Source organism: Lepidochelys olivacea (assembly GCF_965140295.1).
Source record: "Lepidochelys olivacea isolate rLepOli2 genome assembly, chromosome: 16".
Taxonomy (NCBI): domain Eukaryota; kingdom Metazoa; phylum Chordata; order Testudines; family Cheloniidae; genus Lepidochelys; species Lepidochelys olivacea.
The window spans coordinates 12,087,877-12,108,971 of NC_140426.1; the positions used below are offsets into that span (position 1 = coordinate 12,087,877).

At 48.5% G+C, this 21,095-nt stretch overlaps 1 protein-coding gene across 1 annotated transcript in view; it reads right to left on the reverse strand.

Annotated features, from left to right (window-relative positions):
- The window catches only part of ASTN2 (astrotactin 2), a gene marked incomplete at its 5' end in the record, with an annotated part of 616,673 nt that overhangs the window by 465,020 nt on the left and 130,558 nt on the right, over positions 1-21,095 (reverse strand). Inside the window, one exon of the mRNA XM_084650529.1 lies at positions 1,051-1,435. Within this exon, the coding sequence (XP_084506655.1) occupies positions 1,051-1,435 (385 nt within the window). The remainder of the gene's footprint in view (positions 1-1,050; positions 1,436-21,095) is intronic.

The following is a 21,095-nucleotide window of genomic DNA, read 5'->3' on the forward strand; positions in this document are numbered from 1 at the left end:
CCACACTGCCGCTTCCACCACTGCCGGCACCAGTTGTGCTGGACGGGCACAGAATTACAGCTAAAAGTTCGCTAGCCCGGCAGGGCACGCGGTGGTGAAAATTCTTACGCTTGTTGGAAATGGAAGGTTTCTGACCATTCATTTTTCAAGGAGGATTTGACGGGGGAAAAAATAAAGTAAAACGCACGGGAAGCTGTAATGCCACCAACTTCCTACGCACATGGGTTTCTCTGGTACTTCACTTTAATGCTACATCATCTGACCAGCAAAGTGAGATTGCCAGGCTAGCTGAGGAATGTGTGTGCAATCACACGGCCTGGTCATCACAGGCACTCACACCAGTGCCCTCTTCAGCCTAGGACAAGTTACCAAACTGTGCCTCAGTTTCCCCCTCCTTCTGAGAAATGGGGAATATTCATAAATACCAATCTTAGGAGAGGGAGTGAGGATCAGCATTTGTGAAGTGTTTTTGAAGATGAAAAGCTCTCGATAGAGGCTAGGCTGTGTTATTTTAAAGCATGAGAATCTCTCTTTCAGCGCCCCACCCGGCTAACGCCATAAAGAATCCCCAGCGTGAAAACCCCTGGCGAGGATAGTTTGCCAGGAAAGCAGGCCACGGGCTAACGGAGACGACGCCCGAGACCGAGGACTGGCTCCCGCCCGAGAAGCTGCGATGCGGCACACATGGCACAGAGACCTCGCTGCACTATGGTGAACAAAAACCATCACCGAATCAGAGGCCCTGGCGGGAGTTTCCCCCCTTTGAAGCACTGATCAAGAATATGCCTGCAGTACAGTCGCAGATGAGCGAGCGAGCAGCCAGGTTCCCTACGTGAAGGCTGCTGCCCGATTCTGTTGTTTTTTTTTAAAGCATTTGAAGCTGGGTGTCTCGGAGCATTCACTCGACTGAGCAAGAGGAGAGCGGAGGCCATGAATGGGATGGCTGCCAACCAGCGCCTCCGAGATCAGCTACCACCTCCTAATGACCCTCTGGTACATTTGGCTGTTTGGCCAGCAGGGAGGGAGTAAATAGGAAGGGAAGCGACAAACCTTTCTTCTCGAACTCGGGCTTCTCCTCCCCGCCCCTGCCCAGGCTCTCCAGCGTCCGCGTCACCTGGCTGCCGAACTCGTCCTCCCTCGCGCCAGCCTCCACCTGCTGCGGGACCTCGTCCTCGTCCTCGACGTCGTAGTCATCCAGGATGGGCGTCTCGCGGATGGGCATGCCGATGACGGAGTTGTGAGCCTGCAGGCGCGAGTTGCGGAAGCTCTCCCGGGCCTGCGGGCCCAGCAGCACCGAGGGGATGTAGTGGATCTCGTGGGTGGCTTCGGTGCTGGCACTCTTCTGGGGGATCCGGCGACGCTTGGGCCATCGCCGCTGGGCATACAGCGCCACCGTGAACACCAGCAGGAGCAGGAGCAGAGCGATCAGGCCTCCCTGCCGGAGAGCAAAGGAGAAGCATTAACAGAAGCTCAGAGTTTGCATTGCTCTGTTCCCTCCAGACCCCACAAGGGACCAGGACAGCATCACCATCTCCCCTCCTCCCCCATTTCTGGAGCACCCTTTCATCCGGGATGGTCCCAAAGCACTTTGCAAAGTGCCAGCTGTCAGGAAAACCACCACACTCGCTCCTGAAATGCAGCCACCTCTGGGGTGGAGGCAGCAGCCAGGAAACCTAACAAGCACACAGCATGTTGCATGGGCAGGAAAGCTTCTGGCCAAGGACAAAGGGCCAACACTTAGTCCAAAAAACAGGGGTGGGGGGAAAGATCTGAAGTCTCAGCAGAGCAGAGGGGATGTCAGAAGGTCTCAGCCAAAAGACGCCGGCACAGCTAACTGCACGGTACTCAATTTCCATGGGGCAGGATCAATTCTATTAGCGGCTGATCCAGCTAATCTGACTCATTAGATATCAAGCTACATATTGCAATAGCTCCCACTCCCTCCTGGTAGCAAGGGGGCGATTATCTAAGAACAGAATGAAGATAAAGCAAAGTGCTCCACCATTGCAAACCCCCGAAACGAGATGCGCTGCACCAGTGGGAATCATCCTGGTTACCAGCACATCTACACTGGAGGGGTCGCACTGGTGCCATTACAGCGGTGTTGAATGGAGAGCGCACGCTTCAAGAACTTGCAGGGTAGGGCTACGTCCACACCGCAGCTCAGGTGGACGTACCTGCACTCGCTGTAACCTAGTTAGCCGGATAAAACCAGCAGCTGAAGATGAGGCAGCCTGGACTATACCCTAGGAACGTACTTGCATATCCAGCCCGTAATGAAGCCTGCACTCTCACGGATGTTTTTAGCCATCTAGCAAGATTACCGTTAGTGTGGGTACATCTGCATGAGCTGCACACCACATCTCCAGCTGCAATGAAGACGTACCTATCTGGCCCCCATTATCATGATAGCGGAGGGCCTCAAAATATTTATGCATTTATCCTTAACACCCCTGGGAGGCAGGGCGGTGCTGCTATCCACATTGTACGGATGGGGAGCAGAGACAGAGACACCGAGTGACTTGCCCAAGGTCACGCAATGTTTGTGGCAGAGCAGTGAATTGAATCCGGATCTCAGACTAGCACCATCGCCACTGGGCCACCTTTCCTACAGCTGGTGAGCAACACCACTCTTCAGGAACCACTCGGACAATTCCGGGGCCCAGCCTTTCCCTCTCCAAGCCAAAGACGATCTTATCAAATATATCACTGCGATGGATTTATATATTTATATCTATTATTTACATTGAACACCTCACCATCACTAAATTTATCCTTACCTCCCCACTCCCTGGTCAGGTAGGGAAGCTTTATTCCCCATTCTGCAGACGGGAATCAGAGGCACTGAGAGATTAAGTCACACAGGGAGGCTGTGGCAGAGGCAAGAGTTGACCCTGGATCAACTGCCTCCCAGCCCAGTGCCTCAGCCCAAGGCTACCCCTCTGAAGCAGTATCGCACACGCCCTCCTGGCAGATGCTCTGATGGGAACAGTGGTAAAAGTGCTTCCTAATGCAGGTCCATCCTCAGAGGTGATCTCTCCAAGTGAAGGCACCCAGGCTGGGCAGCAATGGAGAAGTCTTCACTGCCACAGTCCACACTGCACCGGTTCTGGAGGTCTGTCTTTCAAGTGGGCACCTAACGCAGGCAGGCAAGAGAAATGCGCTTGCCATTTGCAAGCCGCTCTGAGATCCCCGCTGCAGCTTCCAGTCAGTTTCATATTGTGGCAGACAAATATCCCAGGGCAGGTAAATCAGGAGTGGCGTGAACAATCAGGGCTTTATAGCGTGACATGTAACTGCTGGGGCAGGGGAGGAATTTATATTGGAAAATGAATGCCCAAATCCAGGAACTTTACAAACCATGTAACTGACATGTAAATATTTCATCTGTATTCAGTAAAAACACTGTGAGCGCACAGAGAGATCTGAGACACAAACAGGATAATCTATAAAAAGCTAGTGTCTAAAAAATGCGATTCACAAGATGAGTTAGCTTGGGAGACAGACCCTCAGCCAACAACAGCGGGATGGATCCAGCAGACTCACTCACTGCTTTCACAATAGTGCAATCTTTGCCCGTGTTCTGAGCCAGTTCCACCCTAATGCAATCACACTCAACTTCAAAAGAAAGCCGCCGAGGAATACACAATATCACACGTGATGCAGATGGCGAGATACCACGTACACCCACAGGGTCGTGCACGGCAGTCTTCTAGCACGCCCCTACGCCCCCTGCACATTCATGCATGGTGGGTGGATCTCACAATCGCACCCACAAGGTCACGAGTGTGGTGAATGGGTCCCCGTGCACCCCAACACCCACACGGCCATGTGGGGTGGATGAGCATCACCCCTCCACCCCCACAAACTCCTACTCATGTACAACAGAACGGTCTCACGTTCACAAACCGGCCTCGTGGCTTCTGGTAGACACCTACACAGCCGGCACGCTTGTGTATAGTGGATGGAATGGGTCCTCTTGCAGTGTTGTGTATGGAAAAGAAGCCGCTCACACCCCCAGCCTTCAGGCACAGGTACCCATCCACAGCCTATTTCCACAAGTTACACCTGCTTTTTTATCCCCCCCAACCCCTACCCAATGGAAAACCTCTTGGCCTCTAAGTTACCAAGAGTAACGGAGGCAGTGTCCCTGTCAGAGATGGAAAGAGATCAGGAATAGAGAGGTCTGCTCAGAACATGGGGTGCCCTGGGACGTGGGGGAAGTCTCAGGAAGTGTTGGTTTGGTTGCAGAGGGCTGGGAAGTGTGCAAAGCCGTCCTTGGTTGCTAGGTCCTGGGGGCACCACCTGGACCTTTGCTTCTCCAGTGGTATATTTGGTCATGAATCCAGCAGCTGGTTGCCTGGAGCACCAGGGAGCAGCATTAGGAGGCGAGGAAAGATTGCCATAAGGAGAGGGGCCTCTGAGGAGCCCACAGCTTTCCTGGCCCAGCCCAATCTGCCGTAAAAACGCAATATGGCAGCTCTCATTAGGATCCCCTCCCCAGCCTCATCTGTTTTCTCATTTGGTTCTGTAATGGACACTAATAGGAAGAAGGGCTCAGGGAGGCGGAATGACTTTGCTCAGCATGACTTTCCCAATTTAGCAGACAGTGTCTGTCGGGAAACCGAACGCATTAGTGGCCAGAAAAGACTCCTGCAGCTGTGACTGGGAGAAGGGCACACAAGGGGAGGATCACAGACTGTGTGAGGATTCTTCCTTGGCGCTCAGGATCAGGGGAGACTAAGGGTACCCAAGAGAGTTTGAAAAAGAGGGAATCCATCTTCTGTTCCCCTGTGTGTGTGCACACAGTGCCTTGCACAATGGGGTCCCAGTCCACGACTGGGACTCTAAGGCATGACAGTGATATGAATTATAATGTTTCTTGGAGCTCCGCTTCCAGGCAGGTCATGGCCTCTTGGGAGAGTCATTCATGGGGGTGGGGAGTTTCCACCTGTTGATTTATGACACACCCAGCTGTACCACTTCATCCACTCGACCACACAGCCACAGAGACCCTGCAGCAAGGGTCTCCCCGGAGGGCAACATGGCGACACCATGACATAAGGGCGATGCACAATCCCTACCCTGCAGTGACTGGAACCCCTGGGGACGCTGGGGCCATTCAGCTGCAGCAATCCTGCATGTGTAACCCACCGGTGGGTGTCTTAAAAGTCTCCCTCCGTGCTGAGGTGCAGACGATACAAGTTCTTACAACCGCTCCACTACAGACCGTTAGCTCAAGCGGTGGCAGCTCAAGATTTTAGCTCTGGAGCATCCCAGTCCAACCCTGAGGTCAGCCAAGATGGCGGCCTTCACGCACGACAAGGTACAGCACGTCCTATGACCATCCAGTGGCCTTACAGCAGAGCTGCCTGTGGCATCACACAACACTCCTGCAGCAGCCGGCGGACGAGCTCACGCTGTCCAGTCAGTCAGTTTCATGGAAGGGGAGGTAGGAAGTGGGTAGGCTGGAGTTACGAGGAATGAGGCCGCAGAGCTCTGAGCTCCATCAGATAAGAAGGGCGGAGGGGGAGATGCAAAGGAATTTTTAGAAGACAACACCCTCACCCATCCTGCCCTGGCCTCAGAACCAAGCGGGAGCAGGCAGAGGCTGGCAAACGAGAATCTCTTCTGGGGTGTTAGCCTCTGGCCACAAACAGGAGATCCTCCCGCAAAGCACAAGCAATTTGCCAGCAGGAGCTTTCCATTACCCAAGCGCTGTGTATCAGCGTTCGGGTGTCTAAATGCAGGGCCTGCTGGAGATCATCCCTGCTGCACACTCCAGCCCCAGGACACAGCCTCGTGGCTGTTCGCTTAGGAGGAGCGGCAGAGCCAGACTGGAACCCACCTATCAAGCTGCCTGAGTGAAAGCGGCAGCTGGAAAGCTAGGAATGGAGATGTTCAGGCTGCCTTAGGCCAGTGAAAGCTCTGCACCATTCAGCACCGGTCATGGGCTGTTTCCTCAACAGCAGGGATGGACACCCCAGCGATCTGAGTGCATTCAAAGTGCCCCCCACAGCTCTGACAGGCTCCCCCCTGCCCTAACACTCAGAGCCAAGAAGAGTGCCCTCTGCTTGCTCCTAACACACCCTACCCCTCAGACAGGGAAAGGGGACATGCCCCCTTATATGCTCACTAGAGCAGGTCAGGAACTTTTCTGTGAAATCATCCTCAGAAAATGCCAACTCCTCAAAAATGAAGCTTTTCTCAGACACGTCCCTGTATCTGTTCACCAGGAAGGTTTCTCTGGTTCAGGATGCAATTACTGGCCAAAACCAGAGACCTAACCGCCCTGGAATAGCCAATACCCTGGTGCAGGCCCTCACCTGGGACGGGGGAGACTGTGGAGACTTTCTAGGAGGCTGAAACAGGCACAGCACAGCTCTGGACCTGGCTCTCCCAAGAGCATGCTCTAGCCAATGGGCTAGTGGCTCTTCAGGGGTGGGATGTCTCTCAGAACGGAAGTCTGGTTTTCTGGACAGCCCTAATGCTCAGTGCCCCGTTCAAACAGTCCCCTGCAGGCACAGTCCTCCACAGACATTTCCTCTACCTACCTAGGGGTCTGCGACTGATCCAGAAGAAAGTCTGAGCACTGGGGGGAAAAGCCCTGGACAGCCATGGACATTCCTACCATTGGAAAAGCACCTGCCAACTGGAGCCAGAGGAGGGAAGGAAAAGTGTGAAGGGATCAAATGTGACATTGATCTGAACCATCGGTGAAAGTGGAGCCACTCTGGCTGCCAGGGGCCTGCAGCTGGCAAACCAGATTAACACAGCGTCCACCCACGGCTGCTGCAGTCAGATGTGGTTTGGGGAAGTAGCTTGAACCACGACAAATAAAATTGTCAGTCTATTGTATTGGGCCCACCGAGATGTTTCTGCTTCAGGGATATCACAAACTGCACAGAGCCACAGACATGATTAGTCTGATGTTCCCTCCTCCGGCCTGGAGTTAGCCTATGCCATTGAAGATTACAGGGCTGGTGCAAGTGAATCCCCTGCCAAACCACTTGGTTGAATGGTATGTCTTCAAGGCCAAGGACAGCTTTCTCTTCCAACTCCTCCTCCGCACCAAACTGCTCTGCCAAGGAGGCGGGGGGGAGAACAGGTGGGGGGCCAGGTTGGATGTGTCTTTGTGCAGGGAAGTAGGGGAACACTGTATAGAGGTTTCCTGTTACATTTGTGACAGACTCCAGCCAGTCCCTGATGGGATGGGGGCCCCCCCATGACCTCAAGCGCCCCTGCAGCAGCAAGTTGGGCAGCGGGGTCTGAACCAACTCAAGCCGGCTGGGAAAGGGCAGAAATGTGCAAATCCTCCCCCTACACAAAACATCAAGGAGGCGGCCTTTTAATCCCTCCCCGAGCGCAGCCAGGCTCCAGGCCGCGGGCAGCAACGCACTGATGTGCGGCGAAACGTGGCTCATGTACTCAGACTGCTGGGGGAGCACACACGAGGAATACTAACCCTCAGCATTCCTGGGGCCGCTGCCCGGAGCCAGCACCGCACTCCCTATCGCTGCACGGGAGACTTCTCTTGGCCAGAGCCACAGGCCACAGGCCCCCTGCTCTCCCCAGTTCGACACAGATCAATAGCCCCTGCGGGCTGCTCACAGCCGTGCTGCTGGTCCCAGGAAGACTCAGTGCACTTCCCCAGGCCTTCCCTGCTCTTCCAGTGCTTGGCAGAAGCAATCCATCGCACACCGGGCACTGCTACTGAGCGGCACACTTAAAAAAAAAGAAAAAAGAAACAAAAAGAGCTCCTCATTTGCAGCTCATTCTCTTTTCCGTCCCTGACCTCAGTGCGGACAGCCCCCGGTTTACACACCACACACACACAGATGGGAGAGCTTCCTGAAAAAAAAAGTCAAACTTAGGAGACATTGAAGCCAGCCTCATTTTAATCTATTTTTCATGTTAAATTATCCAACTGAGGGAGAGAGAAAGGGGAAGGAATGGATAATATGAGAAATGTTTTATTTGACAATGTGTCATTTGGAAACTGATTATTTCTGTCTCAGGGCTTTTTAATATTCCCGAACAATGGCCGAGTCGCGAGGGGATTGGGTATTCTAAGGCTGGATTTATAATACTCTGTTCTGCAGTGATAAGAACAGGCCTTTAATCCTCCGAGCTGTGAACATGCATATTCTCCCACGTAATGTCCTTCTCCCTGCACTGCTCCGTGCCCCCAGAGTCAGCCGAGTCCCGAAGGGGAATGGAACCGCTGAGACGTGAGGGTGCTCTGAGCAGGCTTCCTCAGCTCATCCAACACAAGGGACTGGTTGAAGCCCTCATGAAGGCAACACCCGATGCTAACTCCTGCTGCTGAGGCCTGGGGTGAGCATGGACATGCGTACAGTCGTGGTGCTCACAAGTCAGGCTCCAGGGATAAGGGGATCAGGATGAAGGCAATGCAGTTGCAAGTTGCCAACACACAGAGAGGGCAGGGGACCGCTCTCCCCTCTGCTCCAGGACTCTAGGGATTGTGGGCATAAGCCAAGTCTACCTGGAACAGAGGTGGCTTGGGAATTGGGCGTCACCATGGATGTCAGGGAAAGGAGAGGTAAACTCAGACCACGAGAGCTACTGCTTAGCACTGGAAAAGGGGGAAAAGTGAAGCCAGCCAGATGTAGCAGGAGCTCTGGGAGGACTGCCCAGCCATCTTAATGGCATCCAAAGGTGTCCATTTAGAACCAGCTAAATACTTCTCCACTCCCGCGACATGGATGGCCGCTGGGCCACGTAGATGGGGAACACAAATGGGGAGCGGGTATGGCAGAAGGGGAACCAGAGTTTGAAAGAGTAAAATGAGTCACCTGTACAAAATGCAGCTCCAGGACTCAGCAGTTGGTGGAGGATGTGGGAGACAAGAAATCTGTGGGTAGCAGATTTGATTCAAAGGATTAAAGAAAGAGGAGGGCTCCCTCCAAACCCGCATCACTTCCTGGCAAGCGGAGTGAGACTTTGTGTAGTTTACATGAGCTACAAAGTCCTTGATGACAATATTGTTACCCATGGGTGAGAAACAAACACTCAATGGTACCAATGAATTTGGGTGTACACCTATCAGGGATAGCTGACAGATTCCCAATAGCAAGGTGCTTCAATGCTAACACCCAGTGTTAGAAACACCATGGTAACCTCTGCTATATCCTATAACATGTCTAGATCAACCCTATGTAGTATAAATACAGCACTGTGACAGTCTGTACCCCTATGTTCACCCCTTTTACGAGAATAAGTTTAATTCTGTATAAAGCATACTGTGGAAGGTATCATTTGAAAACTCATGATTTGCTGATCGTTATTGTCCTGGTAAAATGTGTGGCAACATTGTTAAAAATATAAAATTCTGCCATATGATATTACCAAGACGTGTTCTGGAGGGCAGTCACATACAATTCCCCAGAGAGAAAAGGCAAGCCAACTCTTCAGGCAAGAGTCAATGAGATCAAACAGACCACCACCTGATTAAGTGGTCACTCTTTCCCAGGCGAGAGGGTGTGGGCAAAAAAACCCTACATTTTGACAAAGAAGCAGTTTAAGGCCCCTGGCCACACAGACTTTCGGTCTCCTGAACATCAGCTGGATACAAGTCTTGTGCAAGAAAAAGGGCTTTAAGAGGAGAGGGCAGACACCCCATCACCTCTCCCGGGCTCTCTACTCACAGCCTCGTCAACACCTGAAGAACAAAGGAAGCAGCTTTGGACTGGGGGAGAGATCCCGCCTGAAAGAGGTTTAGCCAGTAACACTGCTGGAACATGCGGTGAGAGAGACCTTTGCTTTGTAGTCACTTAGCTTGTTAAGTCAGGTGTTAGTTGTGTTTTACCTTTTATTTCCTTATAACCAATTCCACCTTATGTGCCTCATTACTTGTGATGACTTAAAATGTATCTTTCTGTAGTTAATAAATCTCTTTTGTTGTTTTAGCTAAACCAGTGTGTTTGGATTGAAGGGTTAGGGAAACTCCATTTGGGATAACAAGGTTTGTATATATATCATTCTCTAGTAATAAAGGACAGTTTTTAGAAGAACATGTATTGTCTAGGAGGGTGCGGGGCAGTACAAACGCACATATCTGGGGGAAAGTCTGGGACTGGGAGATTGCTGGTATCCTAGTGTAAGTCAGGAGGTAGAGCAACTCATACAGTTTAGGTGGGAATGATATACATGCTGGAGGCTGGGTGTGAGCAGACCAGGAGTGGGTGCTTTCAGAGCGAAGCAGTGCAAAAGGCACCCCAGGATGGGGAATTGAGGGGACACCACCATCCATCAGTCCAGACTGTAACTTGGGTATTGTCATAGACACAGGCCTCTCATACAGGGCCCAGGCCTTGCCTTCTCTTGGGCTTGAAGGCATTCGGTTCTCAACCCTGCCCGGGCTCAGGGAGAAGGAAGAGTAAGGGTTGCCCCTGAAGTTGTCTCACCTACAGTGAATTCTGGTTGCCATTTTTATCGGAGAAGTGGACCTTTGGGACAGGAGCATGTGAATATTCTTTTCCCAGGTGGACAGTGCTTGGACGGAGGGCTGCAGGGGAAAGGCGGGGCTTGTCTACACTACGGAGCCAATGCCGGCGTGAGCCCCTTAGCACAGATACAGCGCACACTAACAGGTTTTCTGCTGGCACAACTACACCTCCCACCCAGGCATGCGGACAGAAGCGGCACAGTTGTGACTACATGGGGGTTTTGGCCAGCATAGCTAGGTCTACTGGGGGGTAGGGAGGGGGATTTTTTTCCCCCACACTCCAAGCCAACATAGCGAGGCTGGCAAAACTTTGTAGTGTAGACTCATTCTTTCCCCACCCATTCTACAAACCTAGTGAAGGCATACCCTAAGTCCAGAATTGGACATCACTAAAAGGGAAATCGAACCTCACACCTCTAGATCTTAACACATGGAGCTTTCCTACCTGACCTAAAAGCAGCCAGCCCTCTTAGTTAGGACTACAGCAGACTCAACAACTTCTATCTGTGTGTCAGCCACCACGGCGGGAGAACAAAGCGCTGCATTGTGTGCATGTGCGTTACATCTGCACTAAAGCTTCTGGACTCGATGTCACTTGAGCTAACGGATTGCCAGATTAATCAGAGCTAGCTCGCGTGGCTGTAAATTCCAGTGTTCACACTCCATAAATGTTTGCTCCAGGAAACATTTGTTCCTGGTCATAGTTCGTCCTAGGCTGAATCCTAGAGCAAACCATAACCAGATGCCAACATTTGGGAGCATCTACAACAGTGTTCATTAACTAGCAACCAGTTAGCTTGAGGTACAGCACAACCAAAGCTTTATGTAGACAAAGCCCACAGAAGAGGTCTATCAGCTCCCTGGTCTGCGGTGTGGTACTTCTGTATACACAACCTGCAAATCGTATCGGCTTGTTTGGACACTACACCACATTGCAAAAACTCCTCGTTCTCCTCCTTCAAAACCCCTCCTTTGCCGAGATGGCTGAAAAAGACTAGGCAATGCTGGTGTACTGAGATCACTTCCTATCACAGTGACCAATGTGGTCTCATTGTTTCCTTCTAGTCCTCCATGTGTCTGGATCCATCTGCTGTCTCTTGTCTTCAGTTGTAAACACTTTGAGGCAGGAAGGGTGTTTTTGTTTGTGTTTGTACAGTGCCTAGTACAATGGGGTCCTGGCCATGACTGGGGCTCCTAGGTGGCACTGTAATTAGTAAGAACAACAGCAAGGCCGTGTGAGATTGACTGTCGGCTCTCATCCCTAAGGCCTCCTGCTTCTCAGATCTCTCCCTCCCTCAGGCCGTGCTTACACCAGCATTTTTCTTCAAGTTTCCATCAGCACATTAGCACCAATGCAGCTCCACCAGAGGTACCGATGACAGGACTGCTGGCATCGAGCACCCTATCATCTAACCCTGCTCAGAGCGGGGTAAGCCACCGCAGCAAAGCTCCCAACACAGGTACGTCTGATGGAGCTGCACCGAGTGGTAGCTTGGAGGAAAACTGCCATGCATGTCAGAGACTATTTTGCCCAGATACACTGTAGGAGTTCACGTTTCTCCAGAGCAAACATCAATCTGTTATTTCCTGCCCACATTAGCCCCCTCCCCAAGATCCCTTTGTGTTATGGCTCCATCTTCCCTCTGTGCGACATCTCCCAATGCTATTTCTTCTGAAAATCTTAATTAATGTGCTGTTAGCTCCTTCCTTCAGCTCACTAATGATGATAAATAAGACTGCTCTCAGCAGAATGCTCTCTCTCTTACACACGCTCCCACGTATCATGACCTTCTTTGCATCCTGTGGTTTCCACACACCCCTGGGCCGAGGACTTTTCCCTATACAACATTTGTTACACAAGCTCCTTCAAACCCTAGAGGAACTATTAGGTCAGGCGAAAGGCCCATCCTAGCATTCCTTCTCCTACAGTCACCTTCTTAAATTACACCCAGATCTCCACTGCAGCTGACCCACATTATCTCTGAACAGTATGGAATGGCTTTGAAAAGCACATTGTGCCACTAATGGTAACAACACTCTGCCCCTTCTGTAGCACCTTCCAGCTGAGGCGCTCCCAGGAATTTACAAACATTAATTAAACCTCACACGCCCTGCAAGGTAAGTTATTGTCTTCATCCCCATAGTAGAGAATCTGAGAAAAATGAAGTCAGTGCAGAAACTGAGGCCAAGAGGTTGCCCTGTTCTGTTCATTCTCTCTGAAACAGCTGGTACCAGCCACTGTCAGATGACAAGATACTGGGCTAGATAGACCATTGGTCTGACCCAGTACAGCCATGCTTATGTTCTTGGGTTAAATGACTTGTTCACGGCCACACAGGAAGTCAGTGGCAGAGAAGAATCCAAAATAAAGCCTTTCTTTTCACCATGGCTGTTTGTGGGGGAGGAGGCCAGCCAATGGGGCAGGATTTTTATGGGCGATGTTGGAGATGTGGGTGGGAAGGAAGTGAGAAGAGTTAGGTGTAAGGGGAAGCGATCAGCTCGGTACCTAAAGGATTTCAGGGTGGACATGTCAAGAGTTAGCTCTGCTTGTGTGTCACTAAGATACATTCGTTGCCCATCTTGGCTGGCAGTGTATTCACTGATAGCATGCAGCTTTTGTGGTCTTCAGTGGATAGCATTAGCCTCTCATGTTAAATAGTTATAGTAATCCTTGCATAGCACAGAGCCACAATGAGCTAAAGAGACACTAGAACTGCATGGCTGGCAAGTATTGTTATCCCCATTGGGCAGATAGGAAAACCGAGGCATCAGAAGGTCAGAGAGTAAGTCAGTGAAAGAGAGAAAACTGGTTTAAAACAAACAGCAGCTCAGATCACTAGACCATATCCCTCTCCAAAAAAAAACGCCCCAATGAAACACGATAAGAGGCAAATCAATCAACTAATAGGGCACGTTCTACCTACATGTCCACATCCCCTTTTGAGCCCGGAGTCAGCAAAGCCCACTGCAGCATGTACTTAACATTACACATGTACTTAAGTTCCATTCAAGTCAATAGGGCTTAAGCACATGCTTCAAAGCTTTGCCCAATCGGGACGGTTTACTGAACTGGGGCTTTGGACAGAAGCGTATTATTTCCTGTATTCCTCCATAGCTCTCCTGACACTCAGATGGGTCTGAGCTCTCATGATGACTGGACACCCTCTTTTTTATCCTGCTCTCATCTACCCCTGCCCAGAGGCGACAAACGGTTGCAAAACTGCCTTAGCCGTGACATACTCAAGTGCTCTACTGCTGGGAACATGAAGATAAGTGGAAGGGGCTAAATTTGGCACTGAAGTTTACTGGTGCAGATGGATTTACACTGGTGCAGCCACATGCAGAGTCTGGCCCAGGAATTTAAGAATTAGGGCTCCCACAGTAACACTAAGTCAGCCCCCATGTGTGTGCCATATGGATATCTAGCCTATACGCTACCCCACCCATACGCACACAGCGCATAAATTTAATAGCATACACAGCCCTAGAAAGCCTAGCGTAAGTACAAGAACAGTTACAGTTGCTGTGGGAACTACAAACTTTAAAATCCCAGACCCATTTGTATTAAAAATCTCAGACAAAGTCACATTTCCCTATAGTTTTATTTAAAAAAAAAAATACATTGAATGTTGTTTTGCTGGGGACAAATGGCAAGGTGAGCCTGCCAATCAGACAGTCCGTACCATTCAAACGTACAGTGTGATGTTCATTGGAATGGTCTCCCCGGGATAGTCTATATGCAGGCATCGGAAGAAAAGCAGCTGCTGAACAAACAGAACACGCCACTAACTGGAGCTACACATCTTGGGAGGGTAACAGTTCAAACCATTTCTATGCTACATTTCTTCAAATCACTTGCCCTTGGTGGGCTAGGTACAAAAGGTGATTTTATTAAAAACTTGCTAGCCAATGTGTTTTAAAATCTGAGCCTAGACAGGGTTCATCTTCGCTTTTAACAGGTCAGCCGGTTTAGGGTTAACCCTTGGCTCCCCTCTAGGATTCACCAGAACCAGCTAGCACAAACTGCAATTTTCCCGATCGGTACTCGGAGTTTAAATGCATTAGCTATCACAGTTTAACGATCACATTTCCAAACGTGGACAGCCCAGCAGAGTGCAAGGTCCAGGATAAGACCAAAGCTTTTTCAAGCAGCTTGAGTTATCCAAGCCCTTCCCCCCCCCAAAAGCACCTGAAATGTGCAGTCTAGGCACACACTCTGATTTTTCTTACTCTGATCATTCAAACCGATCAATAAACTTCTAGCAAAGTAAGAAAAAAGAAGTCCTCTCAAGTCAAGAACTGAAAGATTGAAATGTAATAGAAAAGAGTCTGATACCAACAGTAAAGCTCCTCTACACCGCACAGATCTGAAAGCATCATTTACTACGCACTTGTACAGCCCCTGACACAACGGTGCCTGACCTAGCTGATGCCTCTAAGTGCTACGGCTATGCAAATAACACGGCTAATATTTAAATTACTGTTTAAACAAGGGCTTAAATGAAAATGCCTCTTGAAAAAGTAGGCACAGGAACCCTGCTGTTCTAACCCACAATGGCCAGGCCCCCTTCTTAAGAGGCTTTTGGACAACAGTCAGGAAAACATCAGTGTCCTACAGATGGAAGAAAAGCAGCTAATTCAGTGTCCCTTCCCAGCTATTCTTTGCAAAAGGGAGCGTTAATGTTGCCTGCCTCTCTGGCTCTAAAATAAAATAATAATAATAATAATAATAATAATGTTTGCAGGGGACTACTTACGAAAGTCTACTGCTACTCTGAAAAGCAGGCAGCAGATTGCATGAATGAACTCTCAGTGGCGGATTTCCTGTACTTGGTTCTGAGAGACACATTAAACTGGGTCACAGCACAGTAACCACATTCACTTCCCCTAGCTGCCCTCTGACCCAAGCAAATGAAACCTAGTTCAGACAATAAACATGTTGAAAGGCTGTTGGAGCTGCTTCTAAGACATTTATGGCATCCTGCCCTGCCCTACCTCCCATGCTTTTCCACCAACCCAGACAAACAAGAACTGGTACAAATCAGTAACTTTCATCTAATAAACAGGCAACCAGGTATCTGCTCAGCGATAACTAGGATGGCTGAAGAGGCTTGGCATGGCCCCAAGCAACTTGAAAACAAACAGGGGAGAGAGCTGGGGAATGAAAAGCTCCAGGGATTGGGATTTTTAGGCTTTCATCACCGAAGCTCTTCAGGGCAACAAGAGCTTGGCAAGGATCCCCCAAACCAGCCTTTCCACAGAGGATTGTTCCCTCTACGCCAGACGGATGGTCCTTTTGATGAAAGGACCTCCATCATCTTCCTCCCACCAAGCAGCTGTCCTGGATACTAACTACCATCCCAGAGCTCCATTATGACTCCACACACCTTCACCCAGCTCACGGCAGAGAGCCCCCTGAATGTTCCTTCGATGCTGCTCGGGAGGAAGGTGGTGGTGGCCTCCGTGGTGCACAGAAAGGGCTTCTCCTTAGTCCCCGAAAGGAACTCCTTCAACCACGGTCTCTCCCAAAGGGAATCACGCCCTCTGACGCCCCAGATACCGCTGCTGGGGCATTGCTGGAAGTCCAAACAGCTCATGTCCAGGCACTGAAGGACGCTCTCCATTGTTGGAGCCCAGGCAGGCACTGCTAGGAGGAAGCACAAACTATTGCCAACAGGGCGCTGCCGTGAAGTGGTAGCTTTCATGACCCGAAGACACCATTACGATCAGCTAGTCCCAACTCCTGCACAAGACAGGCCACAGGACGTCACCCAGTGGTTCCTCCACTAAGCCCATAACTTCTGGTTAAGCTAGAGCCTCTCTACCTGGGAACAATCAGCCACCACCCTGGGTAAACTGGCTCCAAGCGAGTATTACTGTTCCAATGAATGTGGCAGGGGTGGTACTACCAGAGGGGGGAAAGCACACAGGGTAAACTGACTGACCAAGGAATGAAAACACACAGCTTCTTTGAGAAATACAATCTTCTTACAGGCACTGCACTGGAATGCAGGAGCCAGAGCTTTGACTCCCAGCTCTACCACACACTCCCTGGGACACCTTGGGTGAGTCACTTCATCTTTGTACCGCAATCCCCCATCTCTAAAATGAGGAACCCAGTCCTTCCCGTCTCCCATCCTTGGTTTGTCTTGCCTAATTAGACTAAGTTCTTCGGGGACTGTCTCAGCACTATGGGCCCAAGATCTCAGCTGGGGCCTACAGGAGAGTGACCTTAATGCTAATGAGAAAACATAATAATAATTACAGCAGAACCCTGCTAATTCACGTACCCCATAATTCACACTGACAAAACCCAGAAGCTTCTCTCTTCTTCCCGATAAAGTTTTAACAGATGTTGAAGCAAGGTCTCAAGTTACTCTGACTTCATTACTTTGTACAAAATATATTACACAACATTAAGTAGCAAACTATGAAGTATCATAAATAATTAAAACTAAACACAAGTCAGATCAGGGAACAAAGTACATTTGCTGTTGAAAAACAATTGCCTGTTTGTTTTTTTTTCATAATTGTGTTTATTCGCTTCCTTGTTAATTTACAAAAACCCCAGTGGATTCTCGGATCGCCTGCTCATTAGTGCAAATTAATGCTGTTCCCACTGTATATTCCACATATAAATAATACAAAAAAAATCTAATAAAAACCACATATCTCCAGATGAAGGAACATAAACACAATTCAGATTGTGCCTCCAGCCCTTGGACGACATGTTAGAACATCCTGCTTTCTGCTCAATTAGCCAATGCATTTCTCAGAGCTGCTGGTTTTCGGACAGCTGCCCGGAAGAAGTGGTAAGAAAGGGAAATGAACTTTGCAAAGCATAAGGAGAAAGAATCAGAGTGAAGAACCACAAGTTAATTATTAGGACTGTCAAGCAATTAAAAAAATTAATTATGTGATTAATCGTGCTGTTAAACAATCATGGAATACCATTTCTTTAAATATTTTTGGATGTTTTCTACAGTTTCAAATATATTGATTTTAATTACAACACAGAATACAAAGTGTACAGTTCTCACTTTATATTTATTATTGATTACAAATATTTGCACTGTAAAAAACAAAAGAATTTTTCAATTCACCTCATACAAGTACTGTAGTGCAATCCCTTTATCATGAAAGTTGAACTTACAAATGCAGAATTATGTACAAAAAATAACTGCATTCAAAAATAAAACACTGGAAAACTTTAGAGGCTACAAGTCCACTCAGTCTTACTTCAGCCAATCGCTCAGACAACCAAATTTGGTTTCAGTTTACAGGAGATAATGCTACCCGATTCTTGTTTACAATGTCACCCAAAAGTGAGAACAGGCATTCGAATGACACTGTTTTAGCCGGGGTCGCAAGATATTTATGTGCCAGATGTGCTAAAGATTCATATGTCCCTTCATGCTTCAACCACCATTCCAGAGGACATGCGTCCTTGCTGATAATGGATTCTGCTCGACAACGATCCATAGAAGAGCGGACTGATGCATGTTCATTTTCATCATCTGAGTCAGATGCCACCAGCAGAAGGTTGATTTTCTTTTTTGATGGTTCGGGTTCTATAGTTTCTGCATCTGAGTGTTGCTCTTTTAAGACTTCTGAGAGCATTCTCCACACCTCGTCCCTCTCAAATTTTCAAAGACACTTCTGATTCTTAAACCTTGGATCGAGTGCTGTAGCTATTTTTAGAAATCTCACTAGGTATCTTCTTTGCGTTTTGTCAAATCTGCTGTGCAAGTGTTCTTAAAACGAACATGTGCTGGGTCATCATCCGAGACTCCTATAACACGAAATATATGGCAGAACGCGGGTAAAACAGAGCCGAAGACATACAAGTTCTCCCCCAAGGAGTTCAGTCACCAATTTAATTAACACATTATTTTTTAACAAGCATCATCAGCATGGAAGCATGTCCTCTGGAATGGTGGCTGAAGCATGAAGGGGCATACGAACGTTTAGCATATCTGGCACGTAAATACCTTGCAATGCCAGCTACAAAAGTGCCATGCAAACACCTGTTCTCACTTTCAGGTGACATTGTAAATAAGAAGCAGGCAGCAGCATCTCCTGTAAATGTAAACAAACTTGTCTGTCTGAGCGATTGGCTGAAGTAGGACTGAGTGGACTTGTAGGCTCTCAAGTTTTACATTGTTTTGTTTTTGAGTGCAGTTATGTAACAAAAGAAATCTGCATTTGTAAGTTACACTTTCAGGATAAAGAGATTGCACTACAGTACTTGTCTGAGGTTAATTGAAAAATACTATTTCTTTTGTTTCTCACTTTTACCGTGCAAATATTTGTAATAAAAACAATATAAAGTGAGCTCTGTACACTTTGAATTCTGTATAGTAGTTAAAATCAATATATTTGAAAATGTAGAAAATCATCGAAAAAATTTAATAAATTTCAATTGGTATTCTATTGCTTAACAGCACGATTAATCGCAATTAATTTTTTTTAATCTTGATTATTATTTTTTGAGTTAATCGTGCGAGTTAACCACAATTAATTGACAGCCCTAGTCATTATTATTTGTGATACTGGAAGTCTACCAAAGGGACAGACAGACGACTAAATGCCTTCAAAAGCAAATGCCTTAGGAAAATACTCATTATTAAATGGAATACATTTGTAGTCAAATGCCAAGGTTCATCAGACAGTTCAACAGCCCTTCTCTCTAAAGTAATTCAGCAAAGAAGATGGAAATATTTGAGGCCTGCGTGAAGAAGCAGCAGCTGCCACGGGAGAGGTGCCATTGGGCAGCTGGAGGGACATGCAAAAGGGGCCGAATGAAACAACCCCCAGAAAACAAGACTCAGAGAGAAAATTTATGGGACTTCACAACACAGGGGACATGCAGAGCAGCCCAAGACAGACAGGGATGGCAGAGCCTTGTTTTGTACCCTAAGCGATATCTGATGGCACAGGAAGCATGCAGATTACCATATTGCTCTCTTATATACATGTAAATAAAAGGCATGAGAGAGAGAAAAAGAGAGTGTGTTGAATAGGATTTTTTAAATGTATTTCTGGACATTCAAAACAATTTATGGAGCCGGGAGCTGATGGGAAGGTGTAATTGTGCTCCTAGGAAATCAAGGGAAGGGAAAGCTTTCTTTTTTTTGTTGTTGTTGTTTTTTTAAAAGGTTTATTACTGAGCCAATAGCTGGCAACTGCCTTGGGACCGATCCAGCCGATTGTGTAAATATGTTTAGGCAGGTTTTTTAAGTGCAAATATTTCAGTATAATGAGCGTTCTGTAAAGTAACAGCAGAAGCTGCCGTTTAACTTTTACTACCGTCACTGCTTTCCAAAGGGGCGGGGGGCACTTGGAGCAGAATACTAAGAATCAGAGCTCTGTGAGGAGATTTCCCTTTGCATCTGTCACAGATCCACAGGGTATGATCTATGCCCTGGCCGGGAAGCAATCTCTTGGGAGTCACCCCTTCAGTGTGCCAGACCCTGAGGGTCCACACGGTTCCACAGGGGCAGGCCCAAGGCCTCCATGATGTCAAAACTGGGGCATACTAGTGCCAGCAGTCCCCTTCCGTCTCTGAGATTCCCTGCAGCAACTCCAGCCACGCCAGACTCCTGCTGGAGGTTTGTGCTTTACCCCTTTCGGGTGCAATGCTCTCAGTGAGCATCTGCAGTGACACCAGGCAGCCTTTTCACATGGTGACAATTTATTAGACACCTGGCGTCTGGAATCGGAAAGTCTCTGTCCCCTTCTCTTCAGTCCCAGCCTGTGTGTGCTGTCCCTCTGGGGAGCTCAGCTGTCTGTGAGCACAACCACCTGTCACCCTTCTTTGTTCTCCACTCAGGGCCTTTGCTCTGCCTCCCTGCAGAGAAGGGAGCAAAAGACACCGTCACTCCATTCACATGTGTAGACTGTATTCAGTTGGCTAGCGACCATGATCTCCCACCAGGCTGCTACATGAGAAACTCCTTCTCCATTCGCTCTGCAATGCAAAGCTCAGAGGGAAAGTGAGGCATGCATAGGAATCAAAAATATTACCAACGCTCCCACATTCCTCAGAGCATCTGAAAGCACTTTGCAAAGTATGTGCTTAGCGTGCCAAGTTGTAGCCCCTTCTGGGGTGGGAGAGTGTTTCCTAGGTTCATGATCCCTTCACCACTGCCCAAAAAATAAAATAGCATCCAGTATATTTCCAGCGGGAGACGAAGGTCTACAGAGAACTTCAGTTAATGTTAACTTCCATTGTCTTCAGTGGGACTTAAGCATATGTTTATTAAGTGCTATAACATTTCAGTGTAGACACTACCTAAGCCAACAGGAGGGATTCTCCCACTGACATAGGTAATCCACCTCTCATAGAGGTGGTAGCTAGGTTGATAGAAGAATTCTTCCATCAATCCAGCACCGTCTACACAGGGACTTAGGTCATCTTAGCTACACCGCTCAGGGATGTGAATTTTTTATACCCCTGAGCAATGTAATTTTCTAGCGTAGACCAGGCCTTAGTGAATAAGGATGGACCTTCAGGTTAAGCATGTTTAAGGACTTTGCTGACTTGAGACCTGTGAATGGAACAGTCCCCATTATCCAAGCCCACATCAAAGGTCTCCAAAATGTTACAGAAGCTCAGTGTTGCAAT